Source organism: Erithacus rubecula (genome assembly GCF_903797595.1).
Source record: "Erithacus rubecula genome assembly, chromosome: 3".
Classification (NCBI taxonomy): domain Eukaryota; kingdom Metazoa; phylum Chordata; class Aves; order Passeriformes; family Muscicapidae; genus Erithacus; species Erithacus rubecula.
In genome coordinates this window covers 57,085,231-57,108,005 of record NC_136689.1, presented here as the reverse complement: position 1 = coordinate 57,108,005, position 22,775 = coordinate 57,085,231, and the positions used below count along the sequence as shown (strand labels likewise).

General features: G+C 46.5%; 1 protein-coding gene across 1 annotated transcript in view; it reads left to right on the top strand.

The window, feature by feature from the left end:
• Positions 1–331: 331 nt before the first annotated feature.
• The window catches only part of NFATC1 (nuclear factor of activated T cells 1), a 105,013-nt gene continuing 82,569 nt past the window's right edge, over positions 332–22,775 (top strand). The window contains 3 exon segments of the mRNA XM_079300629.1: positions 332–668; positions 5,412–6,510; positions 15,585–15,744. Coding sequence (XP_079156755.1) covers positions 593–668; positions 5,412–6,510; positions 15,585–15,744 — 1,335 coding nt within the window. The 5' untranslated portion in view covers positions 332–592.

Here is a 22,775-nt window from a genome sequence, read left to right as displayed (position 1 = left end):
GGCACCCACGGAAGAAACATTTTATCAGTTGTCAGAGGAGAGGGGACACGCCGGTGTCCCCCCTGAGTGGGCTGAGCTGTCCTACCTCCCCACTTCCCTCCCGCCGAAGTGCGGAAGGAGCCGCTCCGGCCCCCCCGCCGGTCGGGAGCAGGTGAAGTCCCGCTGCCCGCCCACCCCCGGGCTGCTCATCCCGCCCACGGCGAGCCCTCGGCGGTCCAGCGTCTCCCCCGGTGCCGGGTCCCGCGGGTGGGGCAGGGCTCCCCGCGGAGCACGGGCAGAGCCCCGGCGGGAGGGTGCGGGGGGGGCCGGTCACCGCGCTTGTTTGCATCGACCCGGAAACATCAACAGCGGGCGGGAGGGCGGATCGGAGGCGGCGGCAGCGGCGGCGGCAGCGAGACAGGCCGCCCGTCGGGGCCGAGGTCACGTCACCGAGCGCAGCGGCGGCCGCCGTCCCACGCCGTGCCGGGGCTCCGCGCAGCCCGCCCGCCGCAGCAGGTGTCCGGGCGCGACGGGCGAGCCCGACGGGGCGGGCCGGGGCTGCGCCACCACCGCCGCCAGCGTGCCGGAGCTGGCGGGGGTCGCGGCGGGAGCCATGACGGGCGTGGAGGCCGAGCAGGAGTTTGACTTCGATTTCCTCTTCGAGTTCAAGCACAGCGATGAGGGTGGAGGTGGGTCGCGGCGGGGCGGCCGGGGCACCTGCAGGGGTGCTGGCGGCGGGATGCTGCGGGGAGCCCTCCTTGCGCTGCCCCGTTCGGGAGGGGGAAAGGCTGCTTCCCTTGGCGGGGAGCGGGGCGGGGGAGCCGGCAGCCCCGGCCGGACAGGTCGGCCCGGGCCCGGGCGGTGCTCGTCGCCCCAGCCACGCCGGGAAGCAGCGAGCGGGATGGAGTCCTGCCCGAGCGGCCGGCGCTCCTCTGGCAGCGGCCGAACGAGGTGCAAGGGGAGACGACCCGGGGGGGGCCGCCGGTGCAGAGTTTTTACAAGTTTGGAGTTGTTTGAGATGCCCGGACCCCCGCGTTGACGCTCGCACCGCTTCCTCTGCTGGCTTTGGTTCTTGACCGTGGCAGAGATGGGCCGGTTGAAAACTTACTACAGCCCCCTTTCCCCATCCCCCCGTGAGCTCAGGGTTTAACTTGAAGGTCATCCGCAAATAAAAATAACGGGCGTGAATTTGTCACGGGTCACAACTGTTCCCGACTCTGGTGTGTCGGTCCGGCTGTCTGTTTTTATGGCTTTAAGCAATGCTTGAGGTGGGAACGAGGCGAGCAAGCCTGGGACCGGCAGAGAGAAGGTTGCCGCTTCCTGGTGCGTGGTTAACTCGCTGCAGTGTCGGTGGTAGCGGGTCACCGTAAAGAGCTCGTGTACAAGTGGATGACAACGCTGCCTCAGAGCTGGGCTGTTTGCTCTGTGCCTTTATCTTTTCGCCTGTAAGTTCTAGCAGATTTACAAATCGTTGCCTGCCTAATGCAGCCTGCCAGGATATGATCGAAGGTGTTTGAACCTTCCTAGCTTTCCCCAGTTGCCCACCTCTCTGACACAATGTCGGTGTCCAAATAATTGTTACAAGCTCCTAGTTTTTAGAGGAAGGCAGTTTTTAGAGTTTCACAGCAAGCTTTTCAAATAAGTGTTCTAGTGATTAGACACTTAAGTGTCTAAAGTGGAGGGGCCTAAGCAAATTAAGTATCAAAGTCCGAGAAAAGTACCTATCTCCAGGCAGTTTTGAAAGCATGAATTTAAACACAAATGTAGATGTGGCTTCATCTTGAGCAACGTAAGACAGCCCTCATCTTCTCTAAGGGCCCTACAAGCTGCAGGTGTCCAGCATTCCTATTTAAAGTATGAAAGTAAAAAACGATGGTGCTTAGTGCCGTGCAGGATCAGCCCATTCATGATAGAAAGGATAAAACTTGCTTGCTGTGAAATTAACTAGAGGGGGAAAAAAGGAGCTGTTTAACTGCTACAAAGGGAAATGGAATATGTGGAGGTGTGCTCATAACTCAAAAGGGTTCAATTTCTCATCCTAGTTGTACTTAAATGTGGATTTGTTGGAACAGAACTGTTGCAAACCTTCACTAGTCTATCTGAAACTGGGGTTTGGCTCAGGATATTAAATATAAATATATATAAAACCCTATTAAATGTGTCTTGGTAGTCAGTACACTGGTTCTGGGTGCCTTTGTGAATCACAGTCATAACAGTGATGCCATGGCAGAGGCATTACCTGCCTTTCATCTGCTTATGGACTGTCAAAATTTACTACATAGCTACATTACGTGATGCAGCATTTTATTTCTACCTGTATCATTCACCCTGGTGAGGAAAATATCAGCATGTTATAAATACTAATTGTGGATATGTGTTTGGTGAATTTTGTAAATATGGAAGATTTGGAGAATGAGCTTTTTCAGAAATTGTAGCTGGTAAGTTTTAGCCCACAAACCAAGGTCTCTGTCTTGTTCCTAGTTCTGGCCTTTGAGGCTTTTATATTTGGTGGACATATTTTCTACATGCTGCCTATAATTTTAAGATACCTAAATATGTTTGGAAGGCTTTGGATCTTACATCTTTCTATTCTTCGTACTATCGTATGAGCTGTATGACATCATTTTTCTTGACCCTTTTAAAGTTGACTTTAAAAAAAATGCTTATAATTCTAGAAGTGGCTATTTCTTGTCATGTGAATTAGGGAACTTGTTGCTCATAGTACTTAAACCTGTCATTTAATAATTTTTTAAAAACTCGATTCCAAAGGCCTATCTGAGCTTTGTATTGCCTGTTCAGCCTGGGCTGCAGATCTCCAGCAAGACTGCAGTGTTTGAATTTCACCCTAGTCACGCATTAGAATTTGAGCAAACTGCAGGGCTCACAGTACTTATCCCAGTTATTTTGTTTGTTTGCCTGTTTATTTTTAATACAAGATTCTGCAGTCAGCAGAGGCAAAGCCCACCTGGTGGGTGCAGAGCTGGGGCAGCCTGCCGAGCCCTCGGTCCCTTGCCTGGGCTGTCCAGCTGCATGGTGGGGACCAGCTGGGAGTGGTCCCAACTGTGCCATGTCACCAGTGCCTTCCAGCTGTATGCCAGAGCAGGAGGCTGTGGAAAGGTATGTGGAAGAAGAGCATAGCCAGTGTCCCAGCAACAGTGTGGTGCCATGGACATCAGCTTCCTCTGGAGCTGGAGGAAGCAGTGAAGGGGTTGAACCTGCCCTGAAGGCACTACTTTAGACCCTTTCTCTGAGCTAATTGCTGAATCAGATAAGGTCTTACCACTGTTGTGCTACATTGAAGTTTTTTTCCATGAAGGGCAGGAGGGAAGTGGTGATTGTGGTGACACTGGGTTAGTGTGGCCAAGTTGCAGGGCAGCAACGAAAGGGAACTGATTTTGGAAGGAGATTCTGATCCCCCAGGCAGATCTGCACCTTGATGTGACCAATGCAGTTGGATTTTGTCAAGCAACACCTCTTTTGCTGTATTTCCTGCCTCCCTGGTTGTTTGAATAGAGCATGAAGCTCCAGCATGTTTTGAATAATCCAGTGTTATTTGTGGCACACTGCAGTGTAATTTAATGACCCTTCCTGAGCAAATGGCCAGTATCTGAGGGCAGCTAGAGAGCGAGTTCAAAAGCTGTTGTTGCTCATCATTCCCGACTGTTACCTGCTGTGACATACATCAGCTGGAGCTGCTGTGAAGCTGCCACAGCACATTAATTTTTCCTAAGTACTGTTTGCCTTGGAGTCCTTGCCAGCCAGAAAGGTGAGCATGGGATCACAGGTGGATGACACCAGAGAGGGCTGAGCTGATAAACAAGAGAAAGAGAATAGCTGGCTGTGCTGGTTACCAGCTCGGAGGCTCGTTTGCATTTGCAGAGCTCCCTGGTCGCCCTGGGAATAGCAGCTGCAGTAATTAACACAGCCTTTCTGTATCTTCTGAGGGAAGGTACACAACGTGACTGCCAAGAGAGCTTGCCTCCTGGGATGGAAAGGGACAGGCTTCCCATGGGGACTGACTGTGACCACGGGGGATGTAGAGTTCCCTCTGTCCTGCAGGAAAGTGATGCTGCTGGCATAATAAACTTCAGGGAAGGCTGATGCATTGCAAGCACAGCTTGGGGCTGCAACTGGGTGTGTTTCCAGACTGCTGAGAGGAACCTGTACACCAGTGTTATCCAGACTCAGAGTTCAGCAGTCATTGTCCCTGGTAGAAAGCTTTTGCTCTCTTTTCTCAGTAAAGTAAGAGGTACTGGCATTAGGGCTCGTGTGTCTTGGTGACACAGAGCATCCCTATATCAGAAAGAATAAAGATGATGACTCCTCATCCCACCACAGCTCAGAGCACCAGGGGCATGTTATCCTTGGTTGAGGGCTGCCCATTTCCCCAGTGGATAGCCCCCCATATCTCTGAGTGGCAAAGAGTCACATGTGCATCCCTGGGACAGGGTAGCAGAGCTGAAGGAGTCCCTTCAGAGGCAGACAGCAAGAGAAGGCAGAGATGATCCCATGTGGACCAGCTTTGAGACACTGGTCCCTGTAGAGCAGCAGGGATGGAGGCATGCGAAGGGAACGTTGTTCCCTGTGCTTGGTCAGGGAGCCCATTGGCAGCAGGCTGTGATGTGTCTGTCCCCTTCCAGGTTTTGCAGAGTGGCTGTGCAGCTCTGCTCTCGCTTTTGTGTACTGTTAATGGCTGGAGAGCTGGCCCAGAGCGCGCTGCTGGCAGCACTGGATGTGGTGTGCGCAATAACCAGCAATTTCAGGGGAATTTCAGCTGTCACTGAGTAGTGAGACATCCATGTTTATCCTTCACCTGGCCTCTGCCAATTGGGCTGGAGGATAAGTGGTCCCAGAAACCAGAGCAGATCAATAGAGCCATCTTTTTCCAAAATCCTAGTTAACTGGAACCAGTTGGAAACTTGCTGTAATGGAAATTTCGGTCGTGTATAATTTTTTTAACAGAATGCAGTTGATCTTGTTCTTTGCTTTAGTCTGCCTCCACTTTTGTTTTTTTGTCCAGTTTTTTTGTGTATTCCAACTTTTCAGGGAGGGAGTTTGACTCACTTGTGTAAAAACACATCTCTTCAGTTGCATGTCTGAATGCTTTAGTCTCCCAGAATCCTGAAACAATGTTGTTTGAGGACTCAGTTTTTTGCTCTTCACCAAAGAACCATATCCTCAAGAGCAGTTCTGTCTGTGTACATGCCCCATCCCAAGATATCTTGTCTTGTTCTGTTCAGTTAGTGGCATTTTCAAGGATGCTAGTCTGCACCCTCTCCCCCAGCATGGCACACCTGTGGGCTGGGTTGTGAGGGGGAGCTGTGCTTTTGTGTGTTGTGCCATGTCCCTCCATTTCAGCTGGGCATGTTACTAAGTGAGTATATTTGTGCAGCACCTCATGTCATTCTTTGTTGTTTGTTTGTTTCTTCCAGAACACTATAATTATGCATCTTCAAATGTAAATGCTGGCTTGCCCCTAAATGTGGCACATTCCTCATTGTCAACTCCATGTCATGGCCTGCAGACATCAAATCCCGTCATTTCAGTTGTCCCATCGACAAACCATCCCTCTGGATATGGAGGACACATTGACAGCGGAGCCTCTGAGTACTATCTGCCACCAAACATGAGGCCTAATGGAGCTCCAGCCCTGGAGAGCCCCAGAATTGAGATCACGTCTTACATGGGATTGCATCACAACAACAACCAGTTTTTCCACGATGAGGTGGAGGAGGCCATCCCCAACGCCAAGCGGTCGCCTTCCACCGCCACTCTGAACTTGCCGAACCTCGAGGCGTACAGAGACCCGTCCTGCCTCAGTCCAGCCAGTAGCTTGTCTTCCAGAAGCTGCAACTCCGAAGCGTCTTCCTATGAGTCCAACTACTCGTACCCATACACTTCCCCGCAGACCTCTCCGTGGCAGTCCCCGTGCGTCTCTCCGAAGACCACGGACGCGGAGGAGGGCTACCAGCGCGGCATGGTGGCCTGTACTTTGCTCAGCTCCCCGAGGCACTCTCCATCAACATCTCCCAGGACGAGCATCACGGAGGAGAACTGGCTGGGGGCTCGCAACTCCAGGCCTCCGTCTCCCTGCAACAAGAGGAAGTACAGCCTCAATGGCCGGCAGACCTCCTATTCCCCACACCACTCCCCTACTCCCTCCCCGCAGAGCTCGCCGCGGGTGAGCGTCACGGACGACACGTGGCTGGGGAACACCAACCAGTACACCAGCTCCGCCATCGTCGCTGCCATCAACGCCCTCACCACCGACAGCACCATCGACATGAACGATGGGATTCCCATCAAGTCGAGGAAGACCGCCATCGATCACACCCCATCCATGACTCTCAAAACCGAACCGGCTGGCGAGGATCATGGGACCATATCGCCCACTGCTGATTTGTCACCAGAAGACTTCTCCAGCTTTCAGCACATCAGGAAAGGAAACTTCTGTGAGCAGTACCTGTCAGTGCCACAGCATCCCTACCAGTGGGCCAAACCAAAGCCTCTATCTCCAACATCCTACATGAGGTAAGGAACCCTGACTTAGAGGGCAATTCCAGTATTATCTTTATTGCATGCTTTTGTTTCCTCCTTCCCCTTCCTGTCTCTGTTTCCTGCATAATCTGCCCATTCACTCACTCCACTTAACTGTGTCTTGTGACACTGCCTCTGTTGTTGGTGTGGTGTGACCACGAGTCAAGCCTTGAAGGGTGAAAGAGGCTGTTCTTGGAGCTGGCTATGGTGTAGGTTGTAACCAGTTATCCACTTTCCAGGGGATAGCCCCAGGCTGGGCAGTCTGGAAATCAGACATTCAGAAGCTCAGGGAGCAAGAAAATTTGGTGCTATCAAACCTGTGGCTTTACTTGAAGTTTATTATGTCTTAGTATTTTTATATTTCTGGGCAAGGATATGGTCTCATTATGGTGACTGTTGCAGGGCCTTTTACATTTATGCTTTGTGCATAGTGAATACAAGTTAAATAAGAATATGGTTCTTTTGTGAATTATTTCAGCTTATCTGAAATTATTTCAGCTCGTCTGAAGGCTATCTTTCTCTGTCTCTGCTGAACAGTTATTCACTGTTTTTTTTCTGTCTTCCCCACCACTTCTGTTTAAAGAAGAAGACCTAATTTTTCAGCTGATAGTGGTTTAATTTGTTCATCAAATTTATTTATCACAGCAGGGCTCTGGGTAGGAAGCAGCACAGAATAGCTGAAATCTGAATTGCGTTCATTGCGTTCTCTTTCTGTTGTGCTTATAGACTTTATTTTGGAGTCTTCTGGAAGCTGTAATATGCAGAAGCTTGTGGTGCAGGAAAATAGTTCAGCTTTCCAAGGGTTAGTAAAGGCTGTTCCTAGTCCCTGGTTGAGATGGCCACCCCCTTTCCTCCTCCTCCCCAAGCACACCTGGCCTCTTGCTCTTGACAGTGAATCTGCCTTTCTCAAAATGAAAACAGCGAGTGAGTAGCTGAGGTGTTTTAATTAGCGATGCATTCCCTGGTTCTCACCTTTCTTTAGCCAGCACCTCTCTGCCATATGCTGTCTCCCAAAATTGAGGTGGAGTGGTCCATGGCTCTTTATGTTATAGCACACTCCCCTTCCTTATCATTCTCATTCTCCTCTGCATTGCCAAGATCCTTTCAAGACCCTGGCTCAATTCAGTGCTGGGAAATGCAGCAACCCCTTTGGGTCTGGCCACTCAGGCATTCACTGCCTTTCAGAGCTGGGGTGGAGACTTCTAACAGCAGGCAAATCCTTCAGAGCCTTCCCATTTGCAGAGAAAAGCCTTTCATGCTCACGCTCTGCAGAGCCAAGTAGCCCACGTTCATCAGAGAGGCCGGCCCTCGCTGTTGTGTCGGGGGCAGCGTTTTGCCGCCGGCTTCAAGGGCAGGAATAGGACAGTGTGGCCAAACAGGCTTTTATCTTTCCCTTGCAGCAAGCGGCCGTAGGCGCTGTGCCGCGGTCCGTCAGGAGGCACCCGGCGTGCCTGCGCGCTAACACAAACAAGAAAGGTGAAGTGCACAGAACGAAGCCCCACTAGGTTGTGTATTTAACATTTTTTCCACTGTTTTGGTCTTGTATAAAATATGTTTCCTGGTTTGCAATATGTTTCCATGTGATCTCATTAACTCGTGCTCTAGGGCAGTTGGAAGTTGCTGTTGAAATGTGATTTTTAAGTTATTTTACCAATCAGATACACTGACAGTGCTTCCTTCCACCAAAAATACGTCTCGTTTTATGTATATGAAAGTGCTGGGCAACTGAGCACGGACGTCAACAGGATCACAGCCTACGCAACAGAAACTGTTATTTTAAATCTTTCCAAAAAAATTGGTTAAGAATTTGTCACAACAGAGCTGGATTTTTTTCCTGTTATGTTACACATCTGTTCTATTTCAAACGCGAGAGCTGGAGGGGTGGATTCCAACAAACAACTCAGGCTCCAAAACCTACCCGGTCATAATGATTTTGAGATAACCAGATTTGATTACCTCCTCTGTCTCTTCCTGAATATGCGGTACAGTTTTCATCAAAAGCCAGCATGCCTTGGAAAATCACTGGTGCCTTTCCCCCCATCTCTTCCATTCCCATCTCTTTGGGAGCAGGAGGCAGCAGGCTCAGACCCACCATCGGCTGAGTGCTGTCTCCTTTCTTGAGTTTTAATAGTGGGCATCTGTCTAAAAAGGAAACTGCTTTTTGCTATTGTTACTAAAATTGATGATGGTTTTAATTTGTTGTAATTAAAGTTCGGTCTCCTTTAGGCTTTTCAAATCCTGGAGTAGGGGAATAATAAGGATATATATAATGAGGGTATAATAATGCCTGCCTTAGCAGAAATAGAGTCTTTATGTGTTCTGTGAGCTCAGGTGCTCAGCCCAGTCCCTGGGCCGTGGGCTCTGTGGTGCAGACTGGGCTCACACATCTCCCTCCAGACTGTGAAATGTGACTGTTCCTGCACAGGGTGCAGAGGATCACAGGGCAGGGAGGGAGGGTAGAGCCTGACCTCACAGCTGAGGCTTGAGCTGCACAGATTAACCCAGGGCTGGTGGGGATTTGTCTGCAGTCCTTCGGTTGCAGCTCAGGGCCTTGCACCAAATCTTTGGATGTAGAAAATAAAGACCAAGAAGAGATTTCAGGGGAAGCATTGGAACAAACTCTGAGGTACCTTTTCTAGACCAAAATATACCAGTCTGCCTCAAAAAGCCCTGGAGGCAAATCATAGTGCAGAGACAAGAGATGGTCCTTGTGAAGCTCTCTTTTAACTTTTTTCTCCAAGTTCTTTTTTTTGTTTTTTTATTTTGGTATTTGTGCATTATGCTGTCTCACTCAAATGCAAAAATTTTCTGTCTGTAATATCTCTCTTAGAGTTACTGCAGCAAATAATTTTGAGAGAAGCACTGGGCAGTTGCTGTACAAGTAGGTGATTCTCTCTGTTTCTCAAACCCTTGCTGTGTCAGTGGTGTTCCTTCTGTGCTGTTTCTCCACCTCTCCCAAGTGCTGTGTAATGCAGAATGTCTTGTGGGCAAAAGTGTCAAAGCCAAAATGGAAGTACAGAACTGGACTTCTCCCGTCAGCTATGGGGGCATTGTTAGTGACTGCTTTCAAATTAAAATTACATTTCTTGTATTTATACCTGCTCACAAGCAGGTCCTTAATCAACCTATATCACAACAAAAAATATAGGCATTCACTAAAGTGCCACGTTTCTAAGTATCCTGCACATTTATATGACTTCCCCTTCACCTGCTGTATTTGACTAAACACAACCTGAGATTTCCTGAAGCCAGTTTCTTACTCTTTGAAAAGTAGTGCATTGTATTTATAACAAGTGTTATCGATTTAATCCAAGGAGTGTGTTGGTCTTTAACACTTAAGCTTGCACTAAATTTAATGTTTTTCAAGAGAAAGAGAAATGGTTGGGTTTGTTGGTTGGGCGTATAGCATATATGAGGTCTACCACACCAAAAGAAGTTTCCAGGAATAGACAGGTGACTTTTAAAAACTCCCCATGGTGTTTTCTTCCACAGTTTATTTTTTAAACAGTCAAATGCCACATTTTCTTTAGCTGCAGTCTCTTTTTCAGCCTTGAAAATATGCGTGTATGTTTTTGACCTCACAGGCACATGGTTGTATAGTTTTACTTATGGAGACTGAAATTTGTACCTAGAGAATGTACAGTTGGATACCTCTCTGCAAGTTGCAAAAACACATTTGACTTTTTTTCTGCATCACTGAGCTTTTTGGGGGGGTTTTTTGTGGATTTTGTGGATTCTACTTTTGGGACTCTGACAGTATTAAACTCAAGCATGCAAAAGTTGAAGCCCCAAATTATATCACTTCCTTACAAGCTATGATTTCAAAACGTTGCAGACATTTTGCTTCTTTCTTTCAATTTGTCAACCTTCAGATGATTTTGATTTTGTGGGAACTCTTTGTTTGTTAGTTTATCATTTTTGTTTTATTAGAGGTGGTTTTTTCCCAGATCATGAGATAGAGGGCAACCCTATTTGGGAAAAGTTGAGTTGCTCAAGAAAAAGGTACCAGCAATCTTGAGATGAGATGAGATGAGATGAGATGAGATGGGCAGCGGTGCAGCAGCACCGGATTTGCTGACCTGTGCATCCATGGTGAACTTGTGTGTTTATGGCAGGCAAGAGGAAGTTCCTCAGACAAAGCAAAGGCAGGGCTGTCTGGGCATGACTCAGTGAAGTGGGGACTTGTGGCTGTGTGGCAGTGACCATCTCCTGGGACTCGTTAGTGTTAATTGAGGGGCAGGCACGGGGAAACGAACAGGGAGGAGCCCAAAATGCTGCTAACCTTTCTCTCTTTTCTGCTCTATTCCTGCTGAATAAGGATGTTTGGATGCTTTCAACATGTTTGTTTTGCCATCATGTAGCAGTGACTTTTTATTACATTTGGTTGCTGCACCATAAGGCTGATGACTACTTGGAAGCCTGTCTCAGTAAACTGATATATTTTTGTTTGTTTGATTTAATCCTCCCCACGCTTTCTCCCGACTGTTTTTCAGTTCATTCAAGCAACCCTGTGAACTTCTTATTAATGGCCTTCCTTCACCAGCTCATTTTAACACCCTGGGATTCTAAATTCAGAATAAGCAGCAATGAGATGCCAGCCACTTGTTATCTCCATTCCTGCAGCAATAGTTTCTTGTCCTTTCTCTTAGACATCAAATGTGAAACTTCCCATGCAAACCAATGTCTGAGTGTGAATTTTTAGGACAGAAGGGTTAAGTATTATGTGGGAGAATGACGACGACTCATGTTTTCAGACTTTAGCATGAGGAATTCCAGTGCTCCTCATGCACTTCACGGGGGAGCTGCTTGCTCCACATGTCAGCAAAATACAGCCAAGGCTGGGGAGGGATACAGCATCTATTTTAAGAGCTCACAGCCAGATTGCTCAACTGTCAGACAGGAAATTCAAAGAAAAGAGGCAGCAAAATCTGCCCACGTTAAGTCATAGGTGAAAGAAATATAAAGCAGGTGTATTTTTCTGACCACAGTCAAGTTGGTGGACACATAGCCCTCACTATTGTTTTCTTACTGTTTCAAAATCACACACAGGGATCTTTCAACGGCATCCACTTCGATGTGAGATGAGAGATAAATAATACATCGTAACCATATTTGCATTTGATGCAGAGTTGGAGCAGGTTTAAGCTAGCAGCTTGGTAAAAGTTTCAGCAGCCCTGTGGTATCTCTAGTTTGTGTTTTTGTTTCTGTAGGAAAACTCCTTGTCAGAAAAAACTAAGTTTAGCCCAGGGTACGCAGTCTCAGCTGTACTCCTTCCAAGTCACTCACTTTACTTCAGGTGCTGAAAGACACTGAGCATTTTCTCCTTCTAGGCAGGGGCTTATGCCACTCTCAGTCAGCTGTCTGGGGTAGATGACTCCATGCTGTAGTACCTGGCCTAGAGCAGGGCAAGTCCCAGGGTGAGACTGGAAGTTGTTCTTATACCTTCTGCAGTTTAGGACAAAAATGTCTGTGAATCTCTTTTTCAAGTGGCTTTGGACACCTAGTAGCTTAGAAAGCATAATGATAATTTAATTCCCAAATGGATAGCAGTCATGTGAAAATGGAGCTTAAACACCTTCCCAAAGTTTAGCAGAAGTTTTTGGCTTTGTTTCCCCCCTGTCTATATTCCAGTGGGCTGCTTAGTATCTTTCTTTTCTTTTTTTTTCTTTTTTTTTTTTTTGTAACTTGATAAATCTTTCTGCTAAAGGCAGAAGTCAGCCAGACTGGATAATCTGTTTTTGATTTAATCATATTGTGTATCTGGTGTATGCAAAATAAATCACTATTCATCTGTTTTTTAATCTGATTTATGTAGGATGGAGTTATATTGAGCCAGTTTTCTACAGCCTAGCACCAGGTTTTGTGAACCTGCCTTGAAGTGACCATACCTCATTACAGCATTTAGGAGGACTACAGTGAGATTTATTAGGGTGCAGAAAGGAATGGGACAGGTTTTCAGCTGGTGGAAAATGTCATCTGAGGGAAAAACACTGATGTGTACTTGATAGAAAGACTGCATGAAGACCTTTTATTGCTCTCCTTGACTGCTGTGGTGGGGCTCTTCTCCCCTCCACGTGATGCTGGCTTGATGAGGTAGTTCGGATATTTTCAAATTAATATTTGCAGCAACCAGATTTGATTTCACCACTACACCATTTGTTTGGTGGCTTTTTCCTTTAACCACGTTTAGCCACAGAAAATTAAGTGCATTATGAAGATAACCTAACATAGGAAATAGCTCTGACAGCCCAGTCCATGACACTGCTAAATGCATCACTTTGCTTCCTTTATCAGGAAAACTCCCATTAATTGTCAACTTACAATTGGGCAGGTGGTGCTTTGGAATTTTGATTGTATATTTGAGGCTAACAGCAAATCGTGTTTTTATTTTCAGACTTTATTTGAGAACATGAATTTTGCAACTTAATTATACTAACATTTTCAGGTGATGATTTGAAAGGGGGAGTTTTTGTCTGTTTTTTCTTTGGTTCTTCTTTTTTTTTTAAGAGACGGCATCAATTAGGAAACTATCACTTCTGTGTATCTTAAAAAAAAATCCAACCCTCATAACTTGAGGGCTACAGGCTGTCAGTCAGAGTTGTCCTCTTTAATTAAGTGTTAAAAATTTCTAATCTGATAGATGTTGCATCCCCAGAAAAAAAAAAAAAAATCCATCAAGTGAGAATTTACTTAAAACCAGAAACATCTGTTTAAAAATGTGTGCTGATCATCACCAGGAGAGACACAGCTGTTTTGCTCTACTCTTTGTCATTTATCATTACTCAAATATGCCTCATCCAGATTATTTTTTTTTCAGACTAAAATATGTGTACCTAAAGTGCTAGGCAAAGAGCAGTGGCTACATACAATGGCCATCTGTCTGTAATTTTCTGCTGTCTCTTCATTCCTTCTATGAGTGTGTAGTAGCAAAAGAGTTTTCCCTCACCTCCAGAGCAGGCCCTGCCTGTTTTGGGAGAAAGGCTTGCACAGGAGCTCAGAAGGTGCAACATCCTCCCTGAAGCTGAGGCAGGAGCTTCCATGTGTGGAGGGGCAGAATGAAAATTCTGAGTTTGTCCCTGGTAGGAACTTGCCAGTGGAGAGAGTGCCCCCCTGGCTTCTCTTGACTCTGGATGTTCATGGAGGCTCAGAACCTGCACAGAGACACCACTTTTCTTTTAGATAAACTCCTACTTAGGGTGAGCTGAGGTGGATACTTCTCTTCCTCTCTGTTATTGGGCTCCATGTCCTGAAGGCTGGAGAGTAGAATAGCTTGATGTTTGGAGCCTGCAACTTGCCAGGGAGCTGTCCTGGGGTAGCAGGAAGTGCCCAGGGAGCAAAGGTGATCCTGGTCCTTACCCAGGATGGGACTTGGTGGCTCCAGCTGACCCCTGTAATGTGTATGATGTGTGTCTATAGGCATGCAAATACATGGCTCAGACTTGTAAACAATGAAGGAAAATAATGTAGGGAACCTTAGCACCACCTGAAGTCTCAGCAGTGCACACACACACAGGCTTTAGCAGATGTGAGTTCAATGTGCTCATGATACAGGGCTGGGTAAGCACTCACAAAAACCCAAAAGGCAAAGCAGAAAAGTACCTGTGCTAGTGGTAGCAGTCCTGTTCTGCAGCAGAGCCAGCTGAGAGCTGTAATGCCTGAGAAGCCACAAGTGCACTGAGCGTGGATCCCTGTGGTGGTAACAGAGAGTATCCAGCCCCCAGCTGAACATGTGTTTGTGGTACATACATCCAGTGTGGAAGCTCTTGCACATCCTTTCCCCATCAGGCAGCTCACAGGGAAAGGAAAGATTTCAGCTGTGATCCCTGCTGCTCAGACTGTCCTTGCTCCCGGGCTTCAGCAGTGAGGCAAGGATCCAGTATTCAGTGCCCAGCCTCCTCTCAGGCTGGGGAGAGCTGATGAGCCCTCACCTGCAGGCTGTGGTGGCACAAGACTCTCACTGTGCCAGGGAGCCCCTGGCTCATGGCACCTACAAAGGGCCACGATTTTATGTAGGATGGAGTTACATTGAGCCAGTTTTCTAGTTATTTTTCAGTTATCTTCTCCAGGCTGATGGGAAAAGTAATAAAGTTTCACATAAAAGGTCAGGGGGGAGTGTGTTGGAGGTGTGTTGTTTAACTACTTGTAAAGACTTTTGAAGGACACTCAGTGAAGAGAATTCACTAAAGGAAAGAATATAGAGTGGACATGAAATTAGTGTTTTAATTGTAAAGCTTATTGCTTCGATTTTAAGATTAATGAGTCTGTCTCAGGGCTGCTGTTTCTACTGTCCTTGTTTCTTTTCTTTCAAGCATCAACTTGGTATTTCTTAGAGGTCTCCCAGCTATTTTCAAGTGTGGTTTTATGCTGGAAGAGGGTTTCTAAGAATGCCACTTCCCCACCATTGCATGCTGTCGGGCTGCTTGAAGGTAATGAGTCCTTAGTATTTTAGTTAATTGCAGAGTCAGTGTTGAGCCAGAAGAGTGAGCTGCATTTTCTGCAGGCTTGCTCATCACCATCAATAGGATTCATAAGCAAGTTCTGACTCCAGAGCTTTTTCCTTTGCAGTGAATTAATCCAACAGAGATCAGTTTTGCTTTGAGGCTCTCAGACATGCTTTGTGTTGGGAATGAAGCAGGGAAATGTCTTTTTTTCCTTCTTTCCAGCCCCTGTAAACAGAGCAGATTTGTTGAAACCCATTAGATTCATTAAATGCCAAACTAGTTTGGCATTCATTCTCACAGCAGAAATCTTCCTAAAACTCTCCTGTGTCTTTCTGCTTTTTATTTTTTTTTTTTGAGAGTTAATATATATTTGCAATCTGTGTCTTAAAAATTTTCGGTTTTGGATACAAATCAGATAGCATCTGGGCTCATAAATCTTCCTAAAATAGCCATTACCTTCTAAATTACTTGTGTCATGACACTATCCTTATGGATGAAATTTTTTACTGTAAGATGGTGAAGGATGAATTGTGAGACACAGTGTCTAAAGTAATAGTTCTGGCTGGCTTGTGGTTTGTGATAGTGTACTTGGTGTTAATTTTTAATCTGCTCTCCTTTCCATTGCAGCCCATCCCTGCCTGCTCTTGACTGGCAGCTGCCATCTCACTCAGGACCTTACGAGCTACGTATCGAAGTACAGCCGAAGTCCCACCACCGAGCCCATTATGAGACAGAGGGCAGTCGAGGGGCTGTGAAGGCATCTGCAGGGGGCCACCCCATTGTGCAGGTACCAAACTGGGTAACGGGCACCACGGGTTCTTGGTCTCAGTGCTCTGTGGTGAGCACCGTTTCTTCTCTCAAACCAAAAAGTCATGGGAGATTTTTCATGTCTTCAGAGGTTCCTGCACGTGAGCACACATTAGGGCATATTTTAAACTGAGGGACCAATGATTTGGTGAAAACAGTGCAAGAGCAGTGTGAACACGGGGTGGATTGCTGCCCTGTCCATGCAGGGCTCAGGGAGTGTTCAGCTGGCAAGTGGTGACCATGGACCTGTTTGTGCAGTCAGACTCCAGACACGCGGTTTATACTGAAATCAGCTGGGGACGTGCCTCAGTACATTTAGTCCTTAACTTGCAGTTGGATCTAATCAGAGCTGTGAATGCATGTTGGAGTGCAGAGCTGTAGCAGTGATGTAGAAGTATGTCGCTGGTTTGGATGTTGCAGTGAGTTCTGAGTGAGGGCTTTTAGAGTTTCTCTGCTCAGTTTCTAAAACCCTTCCAGCTGCTCTGGAAAGCATCTGAGGCCTGAATTTCATGAATCCTACCAAGCTGTTTAGTTACTCTGTATAAAGCATTTAATTTAATTACACTCTAAACTGACCCTTAATTTGTTTATATGAGTAGACTCATTCATTTTTAAAGGGCTTTGCTCAGGAGTAGGAAGAACAAGATTCGGTTGTTTAAAGCAAAAAAAGAAAAAGCAGTGGGAGGAGAGAGTGGGAGACAGTGCCTGTCCCTCCTCAGCTGCTGCTTTCTCACCCAGCAATTAAAGTCCCAGTGCTGCCCATCAGGGTTGTGACCCTGTGTGCAGCAGAGCCCAGGTTTTATCTCTGCCCAGATGCCACAGGACCCGTGGATGCCAGGGCACTGCTGCCATGCTCGCCCTGCTTGGGCTCGTGCCACAAGCCGTGCTGCGGGAGCGGTGGCCTGTTGAAAGCCCAGATGGCTGGAGATGATGTACGGAGCACACGTGCAGGGCTGTGCATGTTTGTTTATTTGCTGTAAGCCCCTGTTAGCAAACCCGGCTGTGGAAGGAGCGGTGGGAGGCTGGGATGACGCCGGGCAGGGAGTGCTGCTGTGTAAATGTGTGCTGCTGGAAAAGGAAAGTGAGGGGAGTTGTCGGCAGCAAACACACTTCAGCTCTGCCAGAACTCGTCAGTGACATGGGATTATGGAAGTTGTCTGCTGGAAGTTGAAAGGTTTTAGCAGAACGTTTGTGGATTATATTAAAGAGGGGCTTGTGACAGACATGCTTGTTTGCAATTAATGCCTACTCTGTGGCTTGATGCAAGGAAATGCAGATGGAGAGGCATCGATTTGCAGTGGCTAGCTTGGCACTTAAAGTTTCTTACGTGCATTTTGGAAAGACTGAATGTGATGCCAACATTTAATTGGACTGAATGTGTCCAGACATTTCCCCTCTCATCCCCTGTCCCGGTCTGTCAGGAGGGAGCGTGCTGCTTCCAAACACAAACAAGTGTCAGAAGAGAGGAGAGGAAATTACAGAAGGCCATGAAGGGAGAGAGGAGGAAGCAGACAGTCCCAGCCCTGTCAATTGGCTCTACCGGCTTAATAAGGATTAATGTATTTTTCAGTGCTTTTATTACTACCCAAACATCCTTTTCTCCAAAAAGAACAGAAACATATAGAGGTGCAGCTTTTCCGTGCTAACATTACCATCATGGCCAGTTATCTGTTGGAAAAAATGCATAAAAGTTCTGACTTAGACCAGAGGTGGTTGGATAAAAAGTACTTCTAAAAAGAAACAAAATATTTATGAATAATTTTTGTAAGAGAAATAGTAAGTACTTACAAATAAAGAAGTACCTGAAAAACAAAAGTATGTATAAATAAATGGAGGGGGAGGAAATCTAGGGAGTAATTTCTGTTAAATTGGTGACTGGCAAAACCTGAAAAATGCATCTCTGAATCATCAACGTATTTCCAGATGTTGCAGCTGTTTAGGTCAGGTTTGATTCATCCCACAAGGTTATACAGAAAGGAGCCCAAGTTTTGAAGTTCAAACCCAGGTGTAAGCTCAAACAGAATCTGAGTGTCTTCGGGAGAAAGATTTTGGATCAAGCTTTTAGCTCTTTAATATTTCTGGTGTTTTTTCTATTCTGTTGACTCAGGGAAAACTCTCATAAAACTGCTTTGACCTCTTGTACTACCCTTTTCTGTTGCATTTTTCCCATGTTGACAGTCAGATCTTTCTTATGTCAGTACTTTGGGGAAACTTGAATTAATTCTGTTGTTAAAGCTCTTCCCCCTTTATCTTCAAGAAGAGAATATGGATGAGGTCTCTCCCCCTCTCTATTTTTCTGTCTCCTTGTTTCAAACCCCCTCTCGTTGACGTCTTCCTTCCTAAAGTAGGAGATGTTCTCACATTAATACCTCCACAAATCTGTTGGGCATGCTAAGGCAGAGGAGAAGTAAATCCAGAAACCATCCACTGTTCATGGCACGGTTCCCAAGCAAAATTGCCAGGAGGTTGCTTTCTCTGCAGCCAGAGCAGGTTTATCTATTTTTCCCAGGCAACATTAGCTTCCTTGCTTCTGATCCATCTCTTGTTTTTGGAGGTGGAATGTCTGAGGATCAAAGGTTTCTGAGGCAAGCATGCTGGATGAGGAGAGCAATAGGATAGGAGAGCAGAAGTCTCTCATGGATATGGCATGAAGCCCGAGCTTGGGGCCTCATTTTTTTCCTTGGTTCCTTCAGACTGGTGACTTTTCTATGTGCAAATCTGAGGACCTGGCACTGAGTGCAGTGCCACCACTGTATGGGATTGCTTTTCCCTCCCAAACCTGAGCATGGGAAGAGGCAGGCAGAGCTGAGCATGGCAGGCTGCTTGAGGAGCTCATGCAAAGGCAAGCCTGCTGCGTGCTGGGGGCTGCCTGTGGCAGCAGTCCTGTCCACCTCTTGCTTCTGATCATCTCTGCATCGTGTATGGGATGTGGGCCATCTCCCAGGCATATTTCCTGCCAGCAGGATTTCCTGTGGATTTCCTTCTGTGGAATGGCAGCACCTTCCACGCAGCACTTAGGAGCGATTCGGTTTGGAGCGCTTCAAGTTGCCCATGAAGGCTCATGAGCCTGGTAACACACTCCTCCTCTCTCTCACATGATGCTTTTGCCTGTTTGGGTGTTTGGCTGCCATGGCAGCTCCCAGCTATCGCTGTCCCGATTGCTAAACGCCTGCAGAGTGGGATGAGCCGCGCGCCTGGCGAGCTGAAAATGCCGCAGAGGATTGGCAAGTGAGCGGCGCTGGGGAGCGGTGCTGGTGAGCTCACGGCTGGCACTGGCTTTCACCCCTTGGCTTGGGGAAGTATTTTGTGAGCTGCTGTTGCCTTTGGTGATTTCAGACTGGAGTACTCCCTCCTGTGAGTCAGAGCAGGGATGGTGCCCTGGCTGGGAAGCTGCGTGTTGTGTCAGGTGGCTGTTGAACCTGGGACCCCTCTGAGGAGCACAATCCTGTCTGTTAGCATCCTGCTGGCACCTACTCCTCCTCAAGGGTTCATGGCTTGGGTGAGGATTTTTAAAACAAAGCAAAATGAAGTGAATGTGTTATTTAGGAAACCCACAGCATTACATAGCTACAGACACATTTTAACTGAGGTGAATTTAATTCAAGGGGTTTACATCCAGAACATCTCAAAAATGTCCTCTGTTTGGACCTGTCTCCTAATTCTTCATTTTGAGAGTAGTGGTGAGGAGTTGCACAAGATGGGGTTTGCATTCCGGCCAGCGATGGCTCTGTTTCAGCTGCAGGTATGTAATCCAGCAGATAAAAAAGTTTGGGCTCCCCAGGGAGGGATGGCACCAGATTATAAATACAAGGTCTGTAGATATTCTAATTAATAACTCATCTTTGAAATAAGTCAAGCACTTTGACTGCCTGAGATGGAATTTTTACAAGCAGGGTGTGGTGTATCTGTGAGATAAAATCCAAATACTCAAGAATGTTTAATTAAAGGGCATGATGTACTCCCATAGAAGATTGTACTTTATGGTGAAAGAAAATATTCAAGTGCACCGAGTAGTCTAGTAAGCACTTTCAAAAGCCATGACTATTATTAAACTTTTTGACACAAAATATGCCATGAATTCTCTTCAAGATCACTCCTGACATAAAGCAGATAAATGGATTAGAAAAAGGAAATAAATGGAGTTGTAAAGGTTTTCCTTTTTTATTTAAGTAACTAGTACTATCCAGAATTTGTTTTCCTCTTGAAAAATTAGGTTAATATGGAATATACAGTGAATGCTGCCTTGACTTTCACTGTACACCTTTGAGTGAGATGGTAGAGGTTGTGTATGGCTCCTGTGCTTCAATACAAAATTTCATCTGAGTCTGTGAAGAGATGAATAGTCTGAACTCCCTCATTTAACAGGCAAAACAAAATTATTTGTCTGCTGATTTACATAGTCAAAATGTTGTCTGTGCCAGGAGATTTGCTCACAAGAGTAATCTATGTCTTTTCTTGACAAGATCTCAAGATCCCTTATGACTAACAAGTGTCAGACTCTCCTCTATGACAATCATTGCCTCTGTATTTTTTGTACATCTCCACATGACCATAATGAGGCACCAACATGCCCCTGAGTTATTTGTGCTCCTCAGCAACACATGGAATGTCTTACTGTTTGCTTCCCATGGATCAGTTGGTTTTGTTGCTGTCAAATAACAAGCACAAAGTCACAGTGCTGGCCACCACAGGTATCTGCCAGAGCCCTTTCATCTTCAGACCTATAAGCAATGAATACCTTTTGCAAACCCCTTGGGGAATAGAAAGTGTCATTGACAAAGCAGTGTAACTTCAGGGGGCATCACGCTCTGATCAGCACCTCCCATACACCGGGGTCCACACAGCCAAAGCACGAGGTCACACAGTCCTGTGGTAACCAGAGGGCTAGATGGGAATAAGAGAAACTGAAGAGCTAAAGGAAAAGACTGGAAGGAGGTGTTCACCACTGATGACAGGAAGAAGAGGAAGGTATAAGTAAGCCAAGAGGAAGGCTCTTCCAGAGCAGGCCAAGTCCTTTGCAGCAATACTCTGGTGCTGCACAGCAGGAGTGAACACACGGTGAGTCCCATTGTATGGGACATGCACTGTGCTCATCAGAGCTTTTCTTGGTATGGGTCCCCTTTGCTGAAAGTTTGTTTTAAACAACAGAGCTGCCACCATTGCTGAGTGAGTCAAGGGGAACAGAAAGGAGAAACAGTTCCCTGTGGGTCTAGCTCATGGCCATCTGACACCTGAGCAAGAGGAGAGCATGTGGAAAAAATAGTGTTAGCTGCTTTCCTCTTCCCTCTCTGGGTATATCAGGGCGGAGCAGAGAGCATATTCTCATTAGTAAGCAGTGATTCAACTCACCATCCCACAGAGGACTTCCTCTCTGTGCTGCTCTTAGCTTCTGTTTAGAGGACAGCATCACCCTTTTGTTCACATGGAAATATAATCCTTCCTTATGGTGGGCATATAAAGACATTGGCAAGCACCTGTTAGCCAGGTTGCAATTAATAGCACAACGCCATGCAGTAACACAACAAACCAGACAGGGAACCTACACTTCATAAACTTGTTTTAGACAGCCAGTATTTCTTAAGAATAAATCTGAGCTGAATGGCTCTCTCACTTCTTGCATCTGTTTAGTTAAAGCAAAACCTCAAACTAGCAGACAGATAATCAAAACTGAAAAGTAGAATGATTTGGCAGATGTTTTAAGGCTGCTATTGCTTCTATAAATCCAGCAAATGGAAAAATGCCCACTGAAAGCTTTTCATCACATTTTTGTTTGAGGTTTGTTGTGTTGGTTTTAGTTTTTTTGGTTTTCTTTTGTTAGGAGAGTGTATTTAGGAAAAGAGTTTCTCATTTTTTGGGTTCTGCTTGAAGTTGGTCCCACAGAGTAGCTCCACAAGCAAAGCTGTATCACCAGCTTGTGACCTCCCTGAGGAGGGATAAGTCCAGAAGGGAGCCATCCTGGAAAGTGTGCTGCTGTCAGCTGGAGAGGATTTCATAACCCTGAAAATGCAACTTCAGTTCTGATTTATGAGCCATCCTGGGGACAGGCCTCTGCTGTTTGGTGCAACAGCCCTTTACAAATGAAAAATGAAGTTTCCATCAGGCAGTGCTTGGGGGATGCACTGTGCTCTCTGTTAAAAAAGATGCCTCGCCCACGCTCGGGTGATGGACACTGCAGTACACATCCCACCTGTTGGGATGCTGAGATGTCCAATCTGGCTTTCCAGACTGAAGGCTTCAGCCCTAGGTCTGCCTTCTGTTTGGAGTAGATCAGTAGCTGCAGGCAAAGCAGAAGTCAGTTATAGCCTTGAGGGAGGAGAGGATGGAAAGCCTTCCCTCTGCTCTCCATTCCCTTGGGAAAAGGGGTGATGACACCAACTGCTGATTGTCCTTTTCATTGGCCTCTCCTGGTCTCCTCTCTGTGTTCTTGGCAATAAGGGAGTCAGTGACATTGCTGTCACCTGTGTGGGCTATCTTCTAGCTGTCCTCTGGGGGCAGTTGATATGGCAAAGACCACCTGGGTTAGAGAGGAAGCAGAGGAGTCATCTTTATATCCAGCACTGCTCACAGAGCTGTCCTTTCTGCTGCCCTTGCCAGGCTGGTGTTGGTGACCAGCAGCACGTGCACCCTGAGTGTCTGCAACCAGAGTGATAGAAGTCTCTGCAAGGTCAAGAAAGGCAGAACATAAGTGTTGTTGTCTTCTCTGAGTCCTCGTTTACTTTTCCTCAGGCCTGTGCTGCATCCTTTCAACTTTGTGAACTGCTTTCATTGTGGACAAGGGTTTTTTCTGAATGTTGTCTAAAAGAGAGATTTATCATCATTTTGGAAACGTACCTCTAAAATGTGTATTACTGTTTCTCAGGGAGGAATCAGGACTCATCCTTGACTATTAGAGTGGGATACTTTTTCTTATCCATTCCATCCTTTTTGTCCTGTGCTTAATATTGCATCACTCCTGATAGAAGTTGCAGATGCTGTGCCTCTTGCTCTGTCACAGAATTAGAAGGCAAAGCT